Raw genomic sequence first — 23,022 nt, forward strand, 5'->3', positions numbered from 1 at the left:
CCCCAAGCATTAATTTTCTAGTAACATCCTGTCCTGAACAGATGCTGTGTTACACAGGGATTGTCTTTTTTTCCATTTTCAGTTTAAAACAGCAATTACAACCTGGCTGCCTGGCATTTCCAGGTGATCAATTACCAGCTGGCTGTTCCTCCAACACATGCTGGGCCATCAATTCTCCCCAGCCAGCCACTAATCTTTAAGAAACTCACTGCACGGAGCTCACTATTGCTTTAAAGAAGATTCTCTTTTTTGAGGGTTGTGTGAAATTAGAGTAAGCAATATTTTTAGCTGGGTCCAGCCATTCATGCCAGAGACTTCAGCAAAAACCCTGTGCAAGAAGTTTGAAATACCCCAAAATACAGATGGTAAAATAAATTTTATTATGATTATTAATACCTGAAGAGGATGTTCCATAGCCTCTACCTGTTTTTAAGTTTAGATTCATAGGAGTCCCCCTAGACAGAAAAGAATGAGAAGAGATTTGCATCAGTATTTCAATATATGGGTTGGATTTTTTGTTGTACGTGCTAGCCTCAATATACCCCAGCAGACTGGAAGAACATAAAGAGTTGTCCAAACCAACAATGCCCTTTCCCTTATCTGAAGCGTCTTTGTGATTTATATTACTTAAGACTCCATTACTTTAAAAATTAGATTGCACTGTTGATGTAAAGCTATTGATGGTGGAGCGGGCAGCATACTGAAATGGATATCCAGCAGTGTACATTGAGATAAGCAGCAACACACGAGATTGTCTGGACTCAGAAGCAGAGCCTGATGATTTCCCCAATGTTGGTAGGTATCATCCTGCCAGAAAGCATACTTGTGACTAAGAATTAGGATGGAGCTGGGCAACGGGGGAAAGAATTGTAGCAGCAAGTCTGTACAGAATATGAGAAAGGAAGGGAGCACTCTGGTTCACAATGAAAAACACAGAATCCAAAAAAGGATGTTTCGAAAATTCTAATGAATCAGCGATTGAATGAATGGGGCATCGCTCTTTAGAATGATCCATTAGACCCCAAACCCTTCCTGCAAAAGCAGAGGGGAGTTATCCTTGCAGCGAAGGATTAGAATATGCTGCAACGAACAGGTAAAAGGTTTCCTTAAGATGATGGTTGCCAGCAGCAACCAGAAATGCTGCCCCCTTATTTCCATCTAATACAGAATAGTAAATGTTATTCAGACTCAGATTCTTAACCATCTCAGTGACAGGTGGCTGGTTTGCAAATCTGGTCTCACCATACCTCAGCTGTGAAGAATTGGACAGCTAAAACATTTAATGAATTCAGGGCTTCTATTTAATTCATCTGCTGTTTAGCTGGATTCTTCATTTAAATTCAACAAAACCTCAAGAATTAAAGTAATTTTAAGAACTTGCACTACTTCCCACCTTCTATTTCACTCAGTCAAGTGCTCCACCAATATTAATTATTCAGCATGATGGCAGTTGACGTGTGGAGTATTAGCCTCATTTTACCGATGGGTCACCCAGCAAGCCAATGCCAGAAACAGGCACTAGCCATTAAACTCCCTGCTTCTTAAAATGGTAAGATCAACTGCTTTTTCCCCCCTGAATCATAAAGATAAGAAGAAAGTTGGTTATTAAAACAAACAACAGGCACTGTAACCAGAAATACATACATGTACGATGGTGCTCCTGTTTTAATGTTGCCAATGGTAACTTTCACATCATCATCATCACTGTCGCTATCACTGTCTTCCTCATCATCTTCACCACTCGGAGGGGCCTAACAGTAACACAGACACATGGGGACTCATTGATACTTACACCCAAGAAATTCACCTGGACGAGAACGCAAGTCTTAAAAGCTCAATAAAGTAGTACAAGTTAGGAAGAATGATTCTGTTACAAAGACATCCTTTTCCACTTGGTTAATAATCAATATTTAAAAAAAAAAAAAAACCACAATAAATAAATAAATAAATATTTTTTCACCTTTCATCCAAGGATGTCCGAACTATTTTCAAACTTTAACTCCCACCACAGCCCTGTGGGGTTGCCTGGGAGTGTTACTACACCAGTTTTGCACATGAGGCTCTGATTCAGGCAAGTGCTTAAGCATACATATAAACTTTAAGCATGTGGTTAACTCTCACCAATTTCAGTGGGATGCTATCCTGAATCAAGGCCAGAGAAATTAAGGTACAGAGGAGTTGAGAGGTTCAAAATGAGTAATCCAAGGAGTCAATGGCAGAGTCAGAAGTAGACCTTGGCAATCCCAACACCTAATACTCTGACCACAGGCATTTTAGGTAGAAAAACTACATGCTGTAATTAGCACCCAGAATTGCTAATTAATAAGTTGTTATAGTATAGGTGTAATAAGCTATATTTAAGGTGACAAATAGTAGCCCCTTTTTACTGGAGCCTTGTTATACACCAATATTTACAAGCAGTGAACATGCACTGCATAGCAATAGCCACATCCAGCAGTTATAGCTGTAACACATACATGTTGTGACATCTCTCGATCTTCACTGGTGACAGGCCGGCTCTCCTGAGGAGCATCTTGCAAAGGATGAGAAGATTCTGCATGTCTACCAAATATAACAGACCAAAATAAATACAATTGACCCATGGAGCGACCTATTCATGTTTCCAAAGTGCCCATCAGTACAGAATCAAGATAACATTCTGATCATAGTTTTACCAACAGACATATTTGATTCTGGTGACTGGTAGTAGAGTAGTTAGCTCAAATTCAATCTCAGCAGGTTTTGCTTTTATTGGTGAAAGGCAATTTAGAGTTCCTGAAGGATGCCAGATGGGCAGCCTTGCACACCAAACACTTATTTATCCACAGATCAGCTAAGGCACTTGCAGCAGCTCTGAAAGATTCCCAGTGTGCCTCAACCCCACTACTTCTAAGGGTAAGAAGATGGTTCAGTCTCCATAGCCCATTCAATCCTTGGCCTTTCCCTGAGACTGCCAACAAGAGTGCCAATTATATAGACATTTTTTAGTGAAGAGGACCCCTGCCCAGTAGGAATTAGATCAAGATCAATTGATTCCCTTTCTACAAGCCACCAAACATTAACAACATTCAGTTATTAAGGACTTGGGCTGAATTTTAACCAGTCACCTGGAGATTAAAGGACAGGTAATTAACAATCCCATAGACCATCCCATTTCCTTATTCATTGCAAATTAATCCTAATATCCATTATTGCACTTTCAGATTTATTCTGTTAACTAAAGATTGTGGAGCAAATATTAGTATTGTTTATTGTATTTTCCAAGCAAGCCAGTCACAACAAAAATCATATGTACCTTATGTGTTATGGAACTAAAAATCAGAAGGCGGCACATTTAGCCATGGAACTGGAAGAGTTATTTTGAAATTCTAATAGAATCCTTTTTTTAAAAGTTAATTTATCTGGGGACTCAAGAGCCCAAACATGCCAACACTTACATCTGAGCAAAGCTTATTACTGGGGGTACTCCCACTGAAGTCAATGAAGGTACTCATGGGGATAAGCACCATGCCTGCTAGTGAGTGTTTGCTCCCTTTGGGGTTAGATCCTGCAAACACATGACACACAGAGGCCACACACTGAACAGATTAAAGCCATTTCAGAGGCTGCACAAAACAGCTTCTAAACAAGGAAGCCAAAGATCACATTGACATAATGGAGCCCAGCAATACAAAATCTTGGAAGTGGTTACCAAGAATCAAATAAAATAAAAGTCAACCCACTGCAGTTTTGGAAACTAATGAAGCTCTCTTATTAGGAGGCTAAGAAGACAAGATTGTGAAGAGACAGACAGACCTGGGCAAGCAGCCTAAATGAATTCTTTATCAGTTGCACAGTCATGTTGGAGGAGAGGTAGTGAAAAGTTTCACAAAGAAAGAATTGCAGTAATCAAGCCAAGATTAAACAAAAGTACAGACAAAGATTTCAGCAGCTGTCCTAGTAAGCATGGGTACCAGTATGGTCAAATTCCTGAGGTGGTAGCAAAAGCACTTCAGTTACCAAATTAGCATAACAGGCTTCAAAAAGAAGATCAGACTCCACAACAACTCCAAGGTCACGGGCATCAAGTCATTGTGCAAAGATAAAGAGAAGTACCACTGGAGGAAATTGCCACAGATAGCTCCCCAAAACCTCTGGCATTCTTTTTACCAAATCAAAAGCAATTAAGAGCATTGATCTCAAACCACAGAATTGTCTCAGAATCCAAGATCATTGATCAGCCAGCACTGAATTAAAGAAAAGCAACAAATGTTACCTTCAGCTTCAAATCACAGGAAGTATCTGTGGATGCGTATTACAATTTGTGAATTTAAATTTCAAGTACACATCTATAAAGTAACAGCCACTTTCCTACAGTTTTAAGAAGAGAACAAATAATCACTTTGACAGGACTAGTGTCATCACTTTTATGTTGGTAATAGTCCTGGGCATTTTATTTCCACCCCCTGAATCCCAACATAACCCTCTGTGCCAGGGATAAAACAGCCCCTTTTACAGCACTGCTATAATTTCACAAAATCCTCTGCATCAAGGAATGTCAAGAGATACTGAATACATGTAATTTGGTGTACACTGTCTTCCCATGGATAGTCAACGTATTCAGAGAGAACATCATACTGGAATTTCAACGGTTAACAAAGAGTCTAGCAAATAATCATCTTGTTGGCACATCTCACAACCCATACAAAGTTTATATGTGAGACAAAGACTCAAAATGAGGACTATAAGAAAAATAAGAGCAGAAAGCAAATAATAATAATAATAATACTTTGCAGTCAAGGTTTTAAAGTGATTTGCAAACATTAATAAATTGAAGGATGTAGCTACTTTAACTTATGGAGCATTTCTGATAATCTCATGTAAATCATAAAGAGACAAGAACACTATTTATGTAGGTTAGCAGTACATTTATGTCTAAAATCAGAGACTGTCCTTGTCATGAGGGATAGTTGATATTACATTTGCTAAGTGCAATAAGATAGCCCACAGTTTGCTTGTGTGTGTTCATACTGGTTGAATGAGGATACTTGCTCCAAAGAGGATAATATTCATAATGGTCCCAAAGTGCAGCAAACACTGGGCTAAATTTTCTGTGTTTCTGAGCACCCTGAACTCCAGTTTATGACGGCTGTACAACAATCCTGAAATTCCTATCATATGTACACATACAAAAAATATTCAAATGCAGACACCTCTGGGGTGGAGGAAGGGACAGCTGGTGCATACCACACTGCACAAGTATAGTGGGGAGGGAGGGGGAAATTTTGGTCAAGGATACTGGGAGAATCCTCTAATCTTATTAAGGATCCAGTGTAACTTTTCATATCACCACAGAACTTGTTTTTGAAGGTCTCATCCAAAAGATGTCCAAACAGTAAAGTTCACACAACTCAATTTGTTGCGATGCAAGGGGATGAGTTGACTGTCAAGATCTGAAACTAGGCTCAAGGTATCTAGGAATTATAGGCCTGATGCTGAGACAAAGTTCTCCCCTCCAGCAGATACAGTTATTATGAGTGACTAGTTTACAGACTTACCTAGCAATTGGTCCATCTTCTTGCTTACCAGTGGTGTCATCTGCAGATATGATAAAAACAACATATTAAATCAAAAACCAAAGAGATCAGAACTTATAACACAGTCTGGGCCTTTTGGGAAAAAACTATCATATATACACATTATAAGTAATGTTTATTTCCAAGCAAAGCTCAATATGAAATAAAGCAATGAAAAAGTAAGATTACACATCCTTGACAACTGACAGAATTAAAAAAGGCCTTTGAATGCCAGACCCCAGATTATGCAACAGAATGAATAAAGGCACCTATCAAGCCAGGTATGGATCTTGGCTCCAAGAGTCTTCACACATTTTTTTCTGTGGGAAAGAGACCAGGCTAGGTGGGAACAGGACCTCAAGTCAAAAAGTTTTCAAAAGCAAAAATCAAAAGACCAGAAAATATACTGACCTTAATTGACAAAAAAAATTTAAGGTCTCATAATGGTAGGAAACACATGGAGTGATGGATGCATTGAAAAAGATGCCTGGTAACTGTTCCAAGAATGCTCTGCCAGCAAACCCAGGCTCTGACCCTTCACTTGGATACATATGGAGCCCCAAGTGGCACAGGGGTCCACTTGCATCAATCCAGTGACAGAATTGGGGCCCAAATATACATTTACCTGGCAGATTTTAAAAGTTATTATGTACGCCAATGTCTTGCTATTAGAGTTTCATTCTGCCCCATTTCATTCTTCATTATCCTATTACTGTTAAAAAGTGATCATATACAAACCAAAAAATGCTATACTGTATTAAATGGCATCAAAGACTGTGACAGAAGAAAAAAATTCTGATGGAAGGTCAACTCCCATTCCAGCTCACCCAGCTTAGGTAGTGGATTCAGACTTACTTTTATTGATTTAGTGCCATAAGCATGCATGGCCCTTTGCAAACAACTGAAAGTAACAAGTTTCTACCCTGAAGCAGTTTACAATCTGAAACTGACATAACCCAGGAAAGGATGATAGTAGTATCCCACACAATGGCTAGGACAACAAATAATAATAAGGCATATGTGTGTACATACACACAAACGTCAGCAAAGGGAAGGAGAAAAATCTATAGAAACCCCATGGAGTCTATAGAAAAAAAAATAAAATTGATAGATTAGACAGGTTAATTAGGTAAGAGTCTTTCATTTGATTGTGGTTTATCAGCAGTGCCACAACCCATGATCTCTATTCCACTCCCGACATAAAATCTTGCAGTGGTCAGTGGAATCTAATACAAGACCATCACATAGGCATGTACTGGTTGGGTATGGAGAGGCTCCCAGATAAACCTACACAGCCATTAGTCAACTCCATCACCTCTCCAGGAGGAGAAGGGGATGTGGCTGCTCAGAAGCTCGGGGGAAGGCAGACCATAATCTGGAGAGTGCCTGTGCCCTATCCTAGTTTACTTTGCCTTCTGACTAGTGAGGGCTTTCATAGGTTATGCCTACACAGCGTTACAAACCTGGCTCTATGGACTCTGTGTTTCCAAGCCTGCACTTGTACATCCACACTGTATTATTAAGCCTGGCTTTACAATAGCTAGACCCCAGGCTCACAGCTGCACTAACATGTCCACACTGCACTATACAGACTCGGGTCTGCAGCTTGAGCTGCGTCCACACCGCCAAACGACAGGGGCTGGGACCCACGCCCCAGCAGGGCCATGAGCGCTTGCTGGCCCCACTCAGGCTGGTTACTGTGGGCGGGCTGGGCCCAAAGCGGAGCCGGAGCCTGGGTGAGGTGCAGTGCGGACAGACCCCGCGCCCTGCCCGCCCGCCGAGGGGTGCTCGGGCGCAGGGGACCATCTCGCACAGCGCATCCCCCGTGGCGACTCGGCGCTAGGCACGGCCGCCGCCCGGCTACCTACCCCCGTACAACCAGTGCTCCTCGTCCTCCTCCGCCTCCAGCGGCGCCGCGCCCGAGGCAGGGGGCTCCAGCTCGGTGGCCATGGCCGCCGCGCCCTGGCCTGGGGGGATGCGCCGGCACCGGCCCGGCGGGAGGAGGGCAGGCGACCTTCGCCGCCACAGGGCCGCACCGCGCTCGGAGGGGACGCGCGGGCCTGGCGCGCCTCACGCAGGGGGCCAGGCCGCGCCGCCCCCCATGGCCCCGGTGCGTTCGGCGCAGTCCCAGCCCCGCCGCCTGCACGCGCCGCTAACGGGCCGCCATCGCTCTTTCTCTGGAGGAGGAGGAAAAACCCGCGTGCGAGCCGGGTCCGCCGGGTCCTAGCGCCGCACGGCCCCGCCGCGGGATCAACAAAAGGCGCTCTGCCTCCCAAACAAGCGGTGTTCTTTCTGCTACTGCGCATGAGCAGATGGCGGCCAGCGTTCCTACTGAGCATGCGCGGAGATCAAGCACATGTGCAGTGGGAGGAGTGAAGCCACAGGGAAGCGCCTATGCCCTCAATTTTCCGTTGGCGCTTAGCTTTGCTCTGGGCATGTGCGGGGCGGGGTTTGGTCTCTTCCTCGAGCCTCAGCGCCGAGTGGGGGGCCGGCCGGGGGCTACAGCCCTGGCGCTTTGGCCGAGCGGGAGTGTGTCCCTCCAGGCCCAACCCCCGCGCTGGGCGAGGACCGGCCCTGAGCTCGTGGCCACCCATTCCCTGGAGCGCAGCCGTTCTAAGGCCACGGGGCGCGCGCTGTGCAGCACGGGCTGGGGAAGGACAGTTCCCAGCTGGAATCACCCAAGCACATTGTAGGGGGTGGGGGGAACAGCCCCAGGGAATAAATGGATCAGGCTGGGGGAGCTGATCGAAAAATCAGACAGAAATGAGGCAAAACTGGGGACAACGGAATGGGCGAAGACGGTGAACAACCTTGAAAAGGCAGAGCAGAGCATCTGCAAAAGGAAATGTAAAAGGCAAGGCCAGGGCAAACAAAGCAATATTTACAGGGAAAATCACGAGCTCACAAGCCATGATTGTTATTTATTAGTAGTATTTGAGCTCTGGTCATGTGTTGTGGTAGCATATCGGAGCCCTACTAATAGAGCAGAACCCCATTGTGCTAGGCACTGTATGCACAAAGAACAAAAAGACAGTCCTTGACCCCAAAGAGCTTACAATTTAAGAGGCATTTGGCATCAATCAGGGCCCAAATTTGCCAATATTAATGCGCATGAGCATCTGGACACATGAATAGTTCACTGAGTTTCTTATGCAAGGGCTAGATCCTGCAAGAAGATCCACACAGATGGATTCTTGTACCCATGTGGAGCCCTGAAATTAATCAAGCCTCCACAAGGGTTCAAGGATCTGGTAGGGCATTTCCACTTGCAGGATCAGGGCCACACTGTGTAACTGCATTTAGGATTCATTGGTTCAGACTTACAGAATTATCGATCACTGTTGACCATTGTTTGAGCAATAACTATGAAAGCACAGTGAATTCTGTCCCCTATCCTGCAAACACTTCATAGAATCATAGAATATCAGGGTTGGAAGGGACCTCAGGAGGTCATCTAGTCCAAACCCCTGCTCAAAGCAGGACAAATCTTACTCACATGCTTAACTTTAAGTAAGTAGCACTAATTGTGCTTAAAGTTAAGCATGTATACATATATATATTTGTAAGATTGGGGACTTTGGCTGTAAACTCTTTTAGGCCAGAACTGTAATTTATTATAAATTTGCAGTATGGCCAACCCTGAGCATTAAAAAATCATGAGTCAGCCCTCTCCCTTCCCAAATCATGAAATTGGCTTAAAAATCATAAGATTAAAAATATTTTATTTATCTTCTGATTAATGTAGGATACAGTTGGAACACATTATATAGCTTTTCTCTGCAACAAGGATGGCTAGAAACTTACTTTGTTTTTCAAAAACGAAAGCTGACATTCTTATGAAATAACATGACTCTAAGAACTGGGGCTTTAAAAAAAACACCAAATATCATGAGACCTGCAAATTGCAAGAGTTGGCAAGGCTGTATTTGAAGAGTGCCTAGCACAAAAGCACCTTTTTAATGCTTCTAGTTGCTACCATAATACAGCTGTTAAATAACAAATAAATAATAATTGCCTAAGAAATGTTACTAGATGGAAGGAGTGCAATGCCTTGGACCATTTACCCTAGGGAGTGCCCTACACAAAGATCATTACTGCTGTTATAACATGAAAATTGATTTATATGAATATGTAGAATATGTTTTACACCTACTTTGCTCTCATGTCAATGATTATACAAGGTGCAGAGCAACAGAGAATCAGGCCTCAAGTGTACAGGAACTTCAGACCATTCAGAAGAGGAGATTCCCAGCTTCTTAATGTATAGCACTTGGATCTAGTCCTGGAAGATCCCAAGATACAGGTACTTAACTTTTTCAGTTTCCATATATAATTATAATATCTATTATATAGCATTTTCACCTGTAGATCTCTAACTGCTTTACCACGGAAATAAATTATTATCCCCATTTTACAGATGGGGAAACTGAGGCATAGGGAGGTCAGTGACCTACCCAAGGTCACCCATCAGCCCAGTGGCAGAGCCAGGAATACAACCCAGCTCTCCTGTGTGGATCCAATGCTCTCTCTACTATGCCACAGGTCACAGTTAGTGATTTCTAAAGTAGTTAAAATTTTCTTCTCTTTCTGAGCTATTTGCATTGAGACTCATGATATTAAGACAGTTTGGATTCCCTAACAGAAATTTCTAGTGAACACTTTCTGGTAGTTCAAGTTAGCCAACTAGATATTGGAATGGAGAGGCTATTGGACTACCGGTTTCTGGGACTACTGGTTCTCCAAAAGAAACTCTTCAAACTGTTAAAGAGTTTTAGTGAGCCATCCAGAATTTCCACTAGGGTTTTACAAGTGGATGGATGCAAAAAGCAGTATCACAACACATTTATGTATGACTCTTTAAACATTTTGTTAATAGTTCTTCTGTCAAATAGATGGCAAATGCGGGACACATGGTGTGGCAACGTGTTATGCAGGATTTATAGGCATTTGCTTGGGATGACCTGCATAATTCATTTCTGGCTTTGCAAATCAGGAGTAATTTCATCTCAGTTGGCAGATTCAAGACCCGTGTGTCACTTCCCATTCTCTTCCTTCTGGGAATTCCACAAATCAGTATCTGGTATTTCCCAGTCCTTTGGAGTAACTATCATTTTAGGAGACTCAGCTGCACAGTGCCCATTTTGTTAGAAGGTGGCACACTGCCTCTATCTCCTCCCTTACAGATTCTTTGGTTTGGGTCATGCTGCATGGAAGCTTAGAACAATGAGCCTGTCATATGACAATGGTAAATAATCACAGAATGAATCACTTTCTTGTGATTATTTGTATTTCTGTAGCCCCTAGGGGCCAGACTCGTGGACCAGGACCCCGGTGTGCTAGATGCTGTACAAACAGAAGAAAAAGATGGTTCTAATAGTGTACAAGAGTCTTGATTAGAATTTAAAAAAACCAGTATTAACTCTTTCTACCTCTCACTCTTTCTGCCTGGGGTTTCCTTCTACAGATTAAAAGAAACACTGCACATATCCTCACATTCCCTGTCTGAATGGAAGACAGTCAGTAGTGACAGACAAATCACACAGAAAGACACCTACACTTACAGACTTGAGAGAGCAGATCCAGGGGGGACCCCATAACATGGATTATTGAGCCTGAATTACCTTCATCCAGTTTTGGGTTGAAAACTCCTGTTCCCACAACCAGAAAGTGACTGACATTTGTAGTCATCCATGTCTCTTGTGGCCTGTCAGAAAAGTTCACAAGTGACAAACAATAATTTCAAAGAGTCCACAAGTCATTGCTTGGGCCTTATGAAGTGACACTTGTGTGATCTGTCTAAAAATAAAAGTAAGCCCCACCAGGAGTAAAGTGATGCTTTCAAGCAGTTTAATATGAACCACATTTTCCAGGGCGAAGCAGTGATAGAGCACAGACCTGTTAGTGTATTAGCTTTGTAATGTCTTTTCAGTTTATGTCTTGCTCTTCATAGTCTGTAACTCAAAATGTGCATGGCACCGAGAGACCCTGATTAATGACCTGGAGTTTCTCCAGCCATCCAACTGTTGTCATTATGGAACAAACTGGACCGAGCTGAATTTGTCCTTCGGGCACAAAACCATGATAGACATCAGGGATGTAGGAGATCCGTATGGAACTAACCTGTAGGCTGCTATACACTGTTTAACCACATTGCACCCCAGTGGTTGCTTACAGAGATTCCTAGTTAGTTGTTTGAACATCTGTTTGTAAATCTCTTTGGGATGTAGCTGAATGAAAGTTGCAATACAAGAGTAAGATTATCATCGTTACCGACACTGCCATCTAAGAACTTGTTAACACTGTACCAGGCCTTATGTGTTTCAAATCATTCTGTTCTCTCTATAATAGGCCTTAGCTGCAATTTACACAGCGAGATTGCTGCCTCCTTTGGGCCAGAGCTCTTGTATCTAAGTCATCACGGTTCCAAAGCAAGAGTTCAGTCTCTGGTTCCTGAGGGGCTCAGCCAGTAACTGCTTCAGCCAACAGCTCCAGGACCCACTTCAGAGGGTCCTTCAGGACCCATTTTATGTGCAGTTTCACAAAAATCAAGAGAAAAGTCATAAAAGACCAGATGAATACTTCAGAAAGGATAACTAAGCTGGACTGGAGCTTACGGTACAGCACACTGAAAGGTTGGTATACATTTCCCAAATGATTAGTGATTTTGGGTGCCCAGCTTTACAGACCTGGCAGGAGACTCATTTTCAGACAGTGCACCCACCCTCTGAAAATCAGATCCCTTTACAAGGCATCTCAAGATAGGGACCCCAAAAATGGAGGCACCCAAAATCACTAGGCTCATTAGCAAATTTAGGCCATTTTCTATAGCATGGCAGAAAAGGAATTTTTTTATTTCTTCTGTCTAAAGTTGTGTTTTTCTTTCAGTCACCTCACTGTGATCACATAGCCCAAGCTGTCCTCTGCAGTTATTACTTTTAAGAGTCTACAGTTCCAGTCTCAGTCTCTACTCAATTAGCATTAGGCATTACATCATCTTCTGTCAATACAGAACAATCAATGGGTTTTCTTTATACATATCTGTTTAAAAACAAACTCAGTTACAAATACTTCACATCTGGCCCAGGATAACTATCTTCCCATCACATTAATGTCCATCCTTTACTGATTCTCAATTTACATTTTTGAGGCAGACCTGGGCATTTTACCTGAACATGGGGCAGACGGTGCTGGAAGGATGCCAGATTCATTCAGGTAACAAGATGTGAAATAGAAATTAGATGAGAATTATCAAGTAACATTAAATATTAGACAAGTTGGCCTTACTCATCACATCCAGGTTATTCCTCTCGTGTGGCAATGACTGGACTTTAAGATGTAAGAGAGAAGAGAAAAGTGTTGTATGATACTGCTCTCAACTCTCCACCACCCTTTACAAAATACTGAAGATTTGATCCACCATCCACTTCCCCAGTACATGCAAAAATTATGCTGTTCTAACTGTACCAGTATAGTTAAAGTGATGTAAGCCCTCCACCTAGTGTGCACGCAGTTATAACAGTGCCTATATCAATATGGCTTATTCCTGGATACAAATAAAACTATAAACCTAGCTATTCTGGCAAAACCCTCTAGTATGAATGCAGTTATATTGATATTGAAGTGCTCATACTGATATAACTTATGCCAATTCCTACAACCAGCATGAGCTGTACTAGTATAAAGCACAGTTATACCAGTATAACTGTGTCTACACAATAGCTTTTACTGGTATAGTTATGACAGTTAAAAAAAAATTAGACCTCTGACTGACATAGCTGTGCCAGTACAATTTTTAAGATCAGGCTTAGGGGTTGTATTGATTTAACTATTTCAATAGGAAATCACACTCCTAACAGAAATAGTTAAACCAGCACAAAAACTGTATGTAGACGAGGCCTTGATGTAAAATAACTATCACTGTAGAAGGTTGCTAATATATCACGTGACTTTTTCCTATTGATACATTATTTGTATTGCAGTAGCTCCTGGGCCATTGGTCCATGACTAGGTCTCCTATCATACATGTACACAAGAAACACAAGAAAAACAAAATCCTACTCCAAAGTGCAGAAGGGTCCAATAAGTTTCCAGATTCAGAATCCTGTCTATAGCTTCAGAGCCTGAGAAGGACTGGCACAATATTCAGTAAACAGCAATTATTTTAATAACAAGACTAAACAAGTCTGTGCATGGGGGAGTGAGGAGTGAGGTTCTTTTAAAAAACTAGAAATTATGTTAGCGTTTGTGAAGAGTCCTGGATGTGTTATTGCCAGAAACTGAGCTCAGTTTCCCCACTCAACAGTGTTAGTGCAAGTTTCTTCACCTCCCCCAACGTGCCGTATCCCTGATTTGGAGGAAGTCCCTCCACAGGTTTGTTTAGACAGGAATAAAAGTTACATTTTAAAAACATTTTAGCTCAAATGTTTTAACTGACCCATTTTAAAACTCAAGTGTAGCCAGGGCAAGTTGTATTTGGACATGTTAGGTGAATGCCCTAGGCCGGCTCCCTCCTAACCTTACCAGCTAGCTTGTGCTAAATTAAGGACAACTTGTCCAGTCTACATTAGTTTTAGACTCTGTTAATTAAAATATGCTAACATTGTAACCCCTATGCTTCCTCCCCCACACTCCTTGAATCATATTCTAGACATCCCTTCAGCTAAGACTAATAAAGATGTACATGATGGTGGTTTTAACAACATAATCATAGTTCATGGAAAGTGGGACTGATGACCAGCTAATTTCACACAGGCCATTTAGTGGTGTTCAGATGGCAACAATTTCATTCTCCAGAGCTAAATTCACCCAAAGTTTTAAAAAATTCTTTAAAACAAAAACTGCCAATCAATTCATATGCAACAGTCATTATTTCCATTTTATGGTGGAACACAGCTCAGGCCTTCAACCAACGGGAGACATTACCTCATAGCTGGTAATAGCAACATTATCAATAGAATGTTAGAAGTAAACCTGTTTTATAAAACTCCCCTTCACAAGAAATGCCTTTCTGTCTCCCCAACTAACAGAAGGCTATTGTATTGTCCCCTCAATTTTACGTCCCTTAAGACTTGCATAAAATTGTGGTTTACTTGGACTGGTGGAAGTCTGAGACTATATTTTATGTGTATCAGTGCCTTTAAATGAATCATATTTTTCTTTGATTTTCTTTTAAATTTACTCTATTTTTAAACTCCTTTTGGACTTTCCAATGATGACTGAAGCGAGGTTTACATGGCATATTTAATATACAAGGTATTCAAAACAAGATTAAATAGTTTGTCTATTGGCTGATTTCACTAACAGGCAGTTATATGTTCAAAACCTGCTCCTATGCAGCATCAGAGAAATAGAAAACTATAATTAAAGGACTGATGTTAGAATAGTTCCTAGTGCAATTTCCCTCCATTTTCAAAAGTGTCATAATATCTTTGACAGCAATCTGACAAGTCTTGGGTTATTTTATAATTAAACAATTCAAATCCTTTTTCTTCAAGTGTTCATAATAGCATATTGGATGCTAAAAATTGTATCTGTACAACATGGATGTCATCACAGTTGCTGGTGGTACGCTTACTTCACTGTTGCCACTCCTCCTCCTCTCTTTGGACTTTTCCTAATGTAATTTATCATGAGTGGGCAGTTTTGACCATTTTCTCTTAAGAATATAATTAGAGGATTTATCCATTCATTCAATTTTTTACAGCACTTGTCCCTTTAGTATCTAAGCACTATATACACAGTAACAGATTTACAGCAAGTTTACACTGCAATTTAGCGTAATTGTAGTGTGGATAGATATATCCAAGCTAGCTTTCTTCTAGCTAGTACAAGTAACAATAGCAGTGAAGATGCAGTGGCACAAACATCGGCATGAGCTAGCAACCTGAGTACATACCCAGGGTCCTCAGTGGGCTTATACTTGGTTGCTAGTCTGTGCTGATATGTCTTCGTTATTCACTAGATTAAAGCTAGTGTAGGTAAATTTATCCTCGCTACAATTACACTTAAATTGCACTGTAAGCTTCACTACATCCCTGTAATGTAAGGAAATATCCTCATTTTACAGATGGGAATGGAAGCACAGACAGATTGATTTACCCAGACTCAGAGGAAGTCTGTAACAGAGCAAAGACAAAATTCCAGATCTCTCTAGTCACATCTACTGCTTTAACCACAAAAATCACCCTTCTCCCATGGGTGGAAATGGAAGCATATATAGACTCATGCCAATTTCCCCCCCTTCCTTCTTCAAAGGTGCAACATAGTGGTGATCGATTGTCCTTCTAGGCGCTACTGTCCACTCCAGAGGCAGCTGCATTTTCAGTAGCTCTGTACATATAGTTTGTAAAACAAGGGGGTACAACATGTAATACAAGTGACTAGACCCATTTGCTATTAAAAACACAAAATGCAAGTCAGAATAAAATTGGCTAATAGAGATTTGGCCCAACACCCAGAAGTGTTCTGTTTTAGAGAGATTTGAGTATTGGGTTGTAGCAATGAAATAAAACTGGTCAGTGAAGTGCACACGTTGGAATGCTTTTTCATTTGCCTAATGTACTGAGAAAATGCAGAGCTCTAGAAAACGGTGCTCTATCTTTGAGCAATATACTTACATATGCTAGTTACAGGGACCCATGCATTCCCCACTACATAGAATGCCAAAGGACTTATGTATAAAATCTCACACTCATAAGAAAAGTAAGTAATCAACAACTATAGGATGGGAAATGGTGCTTTACAGCGTTGTGCTGCATATACAGTCTTCTATTCAAGTGTTTTTGTCCAACAGGCACATGTTCTTGTGCCCCAGTCAGGCTCCCCTTGAGGTGGAACTACAGCAGAATGAAAAGAACTTGCTTTTCTCAGTTCTGAGAAGTCCTCACCATTGAGCTCCAATCCAGCAGGCATTGCGGATGCCTTGGATTTGAAGATGGCACAGGCTAGCTCCAAAACTGTGGTTCCTATTGCCCAGAGCGCTATCTCCACAGTGGCAAGTGAAAAACAGTTCTTGAAAAAAGTCAGTATCAGCCAATTGGACAGATTCTATGGAGAAGTAGGAGCACGGCCCAGAATGATTCCAAGGCCTCCACTACCCTCAGTCCAGCAGAGCCTTCATAAATTGCTGACTCCTGGTATCTTGAGCAGGTAAACGTGGTGGAGGCCCTGATGTAGAGGACTATCTGGCTGGGTCAGATAGACAACAGTCTTTTTTGTAATAAAGACTCAAAAATTGACATACAGGTCTGTCGCATCTTAGGTGCATTTAACATGTGCGATTTCAGCTTTACGCGGTCGGCAAAAACAAAAACAAAAAAAGAGAAAAATAACAATTTCAATACTGTTTCTGTAGTGTGGGCGATTCCACCTGCCATTACACTCAATGTAATTTTGACTATACGCGATTTTCACTTTAGGTGCTGACTATGGAACGTAACCCCAGCGTAAGATGAGACAGACTTGTATATGTGACAACAGAAGAGGCGCAAAAGGGTGTTTTCCATTTCTACCCAAACTTCACATTATTTGTTTTCATCTCTGGATATAATTAAAATAAAAACGTTTTGAAAAGTGATTCAGATTAACCAAGTTTGACTTCCAGCTTCTTTAATGGCACAGGTCAATGCAGTAAATCGTAGAGACAAAGCTTATTTAGGATTTTATTCAAAAAACTTCAAGGTGTGAGGTCCTATTAAAAAAAGTGGCTATTTACTTGTAAACAGAATAAAAATGTTAAGAACTCAATTAAAAATCCTTTCATACAACTTAAACAAAAACAGATTTCTGATGAGTTACAACTAATGTTACACTTTCATAAAAACAACAAAAACAAAGATTGGAACAGGAATATCAGACAACATTGTTTACTAAAATGGTCAGAACTATTTACATTGAATATTAACTGTTTGACATTTTTATTGCTCAAACGCTAATGTTTATAGATAAATGTAGTAAACTGACGTCAGGAGACACTAATACACGCATATTCATGTTTTTGCATACAGATTTCTGTACTTATCAAGATGAGCGTATGAACTTTATCAAGACTACACTAAATTTAGCAAAAATGTATTTTGTTTCTAGTCTCATACATAATCAAATCTAAACTTTCTACACATGTTCATATACATTTACATTTCTTTAGGCCAGTATGAAACTATTCTCAAAAAAGTCATTTTAAAGCCAGTAGATGAGTTTTCCTTCTCTGCCAATATTCTATAATACTGTGACATTTCCTAATACAGAAGTCTGGAAAAGAAAACAACGATCAAAGTATTCTGACAAAACTTAAATTAAACAATGTTTCCAGACTTGCTTTTCAGGAAATTTGTGGCAAATTACGTTTACAGATATTCACTTAAACTGGTTCCCTTTTCTCCCCCTCTGCACAGCATTTTCTCTTTCATTTGAACAAGTCAAGGCACTTTCCTTTCCATTTGCATTAAACTTTGTTACCGCTACTCTTTGTTGTATCACTATGGACCCTCTCTGATTAACAATTACTCACCATGGATAGGTTTTTACAAATTCATATTTACTTATAGCTTTTAAGGTAATATAGATTTTATAAGACTGAAAACTATCAGATGAATATTCATGTATTAAAGCAAATGGTAGTCAAAATAGAACCTGTAGGCAGAATGCAGCCCACAGTCGAAGGCAGCCACAGGTGTTGCTTTAATCTTTAAATGAGAAAAATGAGCTATGTCATTTGAATGTTGGCATTTGTAACACAATCCAAAATTACCTCTTTATTCAGATGAAGTTTGCTGTAATCAGCTGTCTTGGCTCTCATGCTCCAGGCCATTTGCTAGTATTGCCTCATAGCTGGGCAAAATTTAGGTGCCCGTTTTTGAACTAAATTTTAATGGGGGTGAAGACTAAACGATTTGTAATCTGACATTTAAAAAAAACCTATAGAATTTATGTTCTTAAATGTGTCATTTTCATACAGATACAAGTGCAAGTCTTCTAAATTAATAACCCATTGAACATACTGTCTAACTGGGGAGAGCTGATGGTATTTTCTCTCAGCCTGGCAGTGTTTCACAAAAATGTGTTATAAATCAGATGGAACAATTCTGACCTGCATATCCTAAGGTCAGACACAGACTTCCGTCTAAGGGGAAGGACTGCTAATAGCTATGAGACTAAAGAGTATTCAATATTCACTACTACTCATGACATCAAACTCTCATTGGCTTTCTTGTCCCCTCAGCTGCAGAGGAACATTCTGAAAATATAGCCACTCAAATGAGGGAAGGAAATAAAGAGCGTGGTGTGGTTTCTGGGCTGTTGGTTAACAAAAATGAGAGGGAATAATTATTAACAACCTCTAGCATAACAGTAAGAAGCTTCCGTTACTTAAGATTTTAAGGTATTAAAAATGCTTACAATTATTCTTTTATTAGCAACACTTACTGCCCAGAATCCTGTTTTAACAGAAGTGAATATAAAATTAGGCATGCTATTCCAATTCTGTTTTGCACTCTATTTTCTCCGAGTCTTTAAGCATTCCCTCTGCTTCCCACCCTTAGTGCCATATTATGTTGAAATGGGTCTATGCTTTTTGTAGTTCTGTAATAAAAAAGTTTCAGCTAAGTTTATAGTCAGACATTATTGTAGATTTTTTTTAAAGTACTTACATTCTAGTGTTTTAAAATGCAGTTAGCTGACACTGATCTACTAACGTGAACTGAACCCTGTCTACTAAGCTGACAATCCATTTCAGCATTCAAATTTCTCAGCTTGAAGCATCACTCTTGGCAGCTGTGGTTGGAAATTAAATCACAAGTACAGGAGTTTCTTGTTCCTCAGCTGAGCAACAAAAAGGATGAAGAATTTGACTCAACAAGACTACATGCCTGTAACTGGCTCTCTGTCCCTCACCACTGTCATGACAGTCTGCTAGAAGTCATGTCAACTGCAGCTATTTAAATTCAATGGTTTAAATGCTTTCTTCAATTCCAACCAGGGTTTGTACCATTCCTTTTCACTATGGATTAATATTTCAGAGGAAAGTCTAAAATCAATCTGGAACTGGAAAACGTAGGCACCAAATAGCATCACAAAGAATCCAAATAACTGTAAAGCAATGCCTGGACACTAAGTTACGATAAAGCTCCTTGAGGCAAATATCAACTCATCATGGCTCACATCAAACAACTGTTTTGTGGTTCTCTGTTATTCTGTTTGACAATATGTATGCTGCTCCTTTTTCATTCTGGAAAGGATGCAGTTTTAGTTAACTGCTTAATATATAAAAAATATCAGGTACCACTGTGCTATAAAAATAATAAGTTTAATGTTTCTTCTGTATTGATTTACCTGTCCCAAGTAGTTGGCTTTAGTTATAACAATTCAGTCCAATTACTTTAAATTTGCTTCTTTGCTTTTTTTTTTTTTTTTACACATTTTTTCCTGACTTCCATATATTTGTGTCTTTAAAATAGGCTTTTAGGATAGTCTGATAATATATTAGTTGCAGTCTACTCCACAAATACAACTTGTCCAAAAGATGAGAATACTTAAGATTCCTTATTTCAGGTACTAACCAAGACACCTGAAAAATCTCTGAAGAAACACAGAAATGCTATGCATTTTTCATCCATTTACTAACAAAGTGCATCTGAGCCCTACACCTGATAGTATGTACAAACTCATTATGGCTTTACCATAAAAATGGCATATGAATGGGTCCATACAATCAGGATGCTAATAAATGTCATTAATAAATCTATGTAGAACTGTTGGCAATACAATCAGAGCTATATTACATTCTGTAAACCTTGACATACCACACTTTACATTATGCAACGAGGCACTATTTACAAATCCACAGGGGATAAAATAATTAACCCTCTAATGTAAGTGATGATTTTGCAAAGTGCGGGACAAAACCAGTGCTGTTAATTGCAAGTCCTATGCAAGCAAGTTATAGTAAAATCATTGCTAACTACTGGAAGCTTACTTGGATGTTTCTATTGAGGATTTATAGAAATGTGATTTTAGAATGAAATACAATATGATACAGAGTTAGGATGTACATGTGGAAACAGTAAGTATGGAAATTAATAAGGCAGCATGCTCAAAACAAGTTTTAAGCAGCACTGATGTTAGATCCTTAGTGGCAACTATATCTATTATTGTTAATGTTAAAAATTCAGAGTGCAACATAGAAGCCTCATTTAACATAAAAAAATGTGCAAATTGTTTTCTTCTTAAACAAAAGAAAATAACATAGCAAGGAAGATATTCTACCAAATAACATTTTTAAAGTCACAGCAAAGTAGACCATCTTCTTTCCAAAATCAGCTACAAGGCACTAAGAGTAGGAAATGGCAGGTAACATGAAAGACTGAATACTGGTCCTCAGTCAGGTCGAAATATGGGATATTTTGGTAAGAATTCTATTAGTATTACCTGTTGAAGAAAAAACACAACATATTAACCAAACTGATTAGTTCTTTAGAATAATGTCAATGCAACCGTATACATATTTATTGCCATGTGCTTGCTACTGGACTTGACATGTGCAGAACCTATACCACCCAGACATGTTATCAATATTTTAAGGGAAAATAACCTCCCGGATACATAAGCTTAAAAAAAAAAAAAAAAATCAGGTACTGAGAAGAGTCCTTCTGTCCTAGGTCCCATTGGAAAGTACCTTGTGGGTGCTGGGATTCCCTCCACGACTTTTTCCACTTGGCTTATCCCAGAACACCTCGTTCAGTTGTGGGAGAGCACTTTATTCAGTCTTCTGGAATCCAAGAAACCAGTTCAACTCTAGGCTCATCCCTGAGGTTCCTTTATTGGCATACAATCAAACTATACACTGCTACCTCGATATAAAGTGACCCGATAGAACACGAATTCAGATATAACGCGGTAAAGCAGTGCTCCGAGGGGGCGGGGCTGCGCACTCCGGTGGATCAAAGCAAGTTCAATATAACGTGGTTTCACCTATAACGCGGTAAGACTTTTTGGCTCCCGAGGACAGCATTATATCGAGGTAGAGGTGTACTTGAGTTGACCAAGCTCGAGTGTAGGGGTTGGTACAGGGTATACCACACATCCGAAATACATAATCACGAACCAGTTTATACACATACTTACACTTACTACATCATATCACACACTATGATTGGTCTACTCATTTTTGTAGCCAATCCCTAACTAAATCATGAGCTGTTTGTGCACTCCACTACATGCTAGGCCACTCCACTACAGCTGCAAGTTATCACACATTGCTTACTATCCTTCTATCTCTTTTCTACTAGCTACACCTTTTACATATTTACAAGGGTACTGTAACTTATGCTTTGTTCATTGTTTTGTGTCCTTGCTAAGACTAGACCTATAGTATACACCAATGTTTTTGGCTAAGTGACCTTCCCTGAAGTATAAAAGGTAATTTTTATGCCCATCTGAAGAGGAAAACATAGTCAAACAAGATGAACATCTTGAACTCTGCTTTCTTAGATGGATCCACTATCTTGGTCAAAGCTCTAGGCAAACGCAAACCAACAAAAATTTGCTGAAGTAGCCAAAAAACTACAAAAATTAAACACTTTAAAGTCTATGCTATAATAGCTACTTGTGAATTATTTACAGCTACTTTAATAAAGGAGAAATGGAGAGGTTTGTTCAGTGAGTATTCAACAGGTGGAGAGGAACTGAGGATGTGGGTAAGAACTAAGAAGGGGTGAGGGAATCTGTAACGTCACTATAACAGATAAGGTTCCTGGGGACTCTAACTGTCAACTATTATTCAACACAAATCTCCTACAGTAGGGCTCTGAACAGGCAATGTTATGAAGGAGAAACCCTGTTTTCAGATGATAATGTCTAAGTTTTACTACATGCAGCAGCTGGACTGTTATGTTGCCATCTTCATGTATCAAAATAGGATTGTTTCATTCTACTAGCCAAGAGTTTCTGTAGTGAGTGACACACATGGTGAATTTCCAAAGGTTGTGTGTACATCAGCTGAGAACGAATTAGTCATGAGGAGACTGAAGGGTAAAGAGTCTGGTAGTTAGTGACATTTGAACTATTAAATCACACTGTAGTGGTAGATACTAAAAATGTAACAGAAAAAGAATACTTACATATTCCATCATATTGCTAGTTTCACATTTCCTTTTACTCAGCTTCCAGTGCAAACCAAGCTAAGAAAATAATTATTGTGGGATTAAAGGTGTACTATTGCATTATTTCTCATCAACAACATAATACAAGCTTCAGCAATATCTAACTGTTCAAGATCTCAAGCATGTCTTTTTACATTTCATACACTTTAAGGTGTGAGATGAATTTAGTATTTTAGCTCTAGTCCTAAAACAAGCTAATAGCATTCCTGTATTCCAGGGGTCGGCAACGTTTGGCATGCGGCTCGCCAGGGTAAGCACTCTAGCGGGCCGGGCCAGTTTATTTACCTGCTGACGCGGCAGGTTTGGCCGAT

General features: G+C 40.2%; 2 protein-coding genes across 4 annotated transcripts in view; both read right to left on the bottom strand.

Annotated features, from left to right (window-relative positions):
* LOC112119265 (pre-mRNA 3'-end-processing factor FIP1-like) overlaps nt 1-7,802 on the bottom strand; it is a 32,772-nt gene extending 24,970 nt beyond the window's left edge. Inside the window, exons 1-6 of one of the 3 annotated variants that reach the window (XM_024217863.3) lie at nt 7,424-7,457; nt 5,538-5,577; nt 4,256-4,281; nt 2,478-2,562; nt 1,645-1,751; nt 397-455 (exon numbers count right to left, since the gene is read on the bottom strand). In XM_024217863.3, coding sequence (XP_024073631.2) covers nt 397-455; nt 1,645-1,751; nt 2,478-2,489 — 178 coding nt within the window. In that variant the 5' untranslated portion in view covers nt 2,490-2,562; nt 4,256-4,281; nt 5,538-5,577; nt 7,424-7,457. Of the gene's footprint in view, nt 1-396; nt 456-1,644; nt 1,752-2,477; nt 4,282-5,537; nt 7,396-7,423 lie in introns of those variants that run through there. The other 2 variants (XM_024217860.3, XM_029911841.1) reach the window with 2 other exon arrangements.
* A 10,433-nt stretch (nt 7,803-18,235) lies between these two features.
* The window catches only part of CHIC1 (cysteine rich hydrophobic domain 1), a 32,155-nt gene continuing 27,368 nt past the window's right edge, over nt 18,236-23,022 (bottom strand). The window contains exons 5-6 of the mRNA XM_026652989.2: nt 22,670-22,729; nt 18,236-20,978 (exon numbers count right to left, since the gene is read on the bottom strand). Coding sequence (XP_026508774.1) covers nt 20,928-20,978; nt 22,670-22,729 — 111 coding nt within the window. The 3' untranslated portion in view covers nt 18,236-20,927. The remainder of the gene's footprint in view (nt 20,979-22,669; nt 22,730-23,022) is intronic.

The sequence above is a fragment of the Terrapene carolina genome, unplaced genomic scaffold (genome assembly GCF_002925995.2).
Source record: "Terrapene carolina triunguis isolate 2854851 unplaced genomic scaffold, T_m_triunguis-2.0 Scaffold131, whole genome shotgun sequence".
Taxonomy (NCBI): domain Eukaryota; kingdom Metazoa; phylum Chordata; order Testudines; family Emydidae; genus Terrapene; species Terrapene triunguis.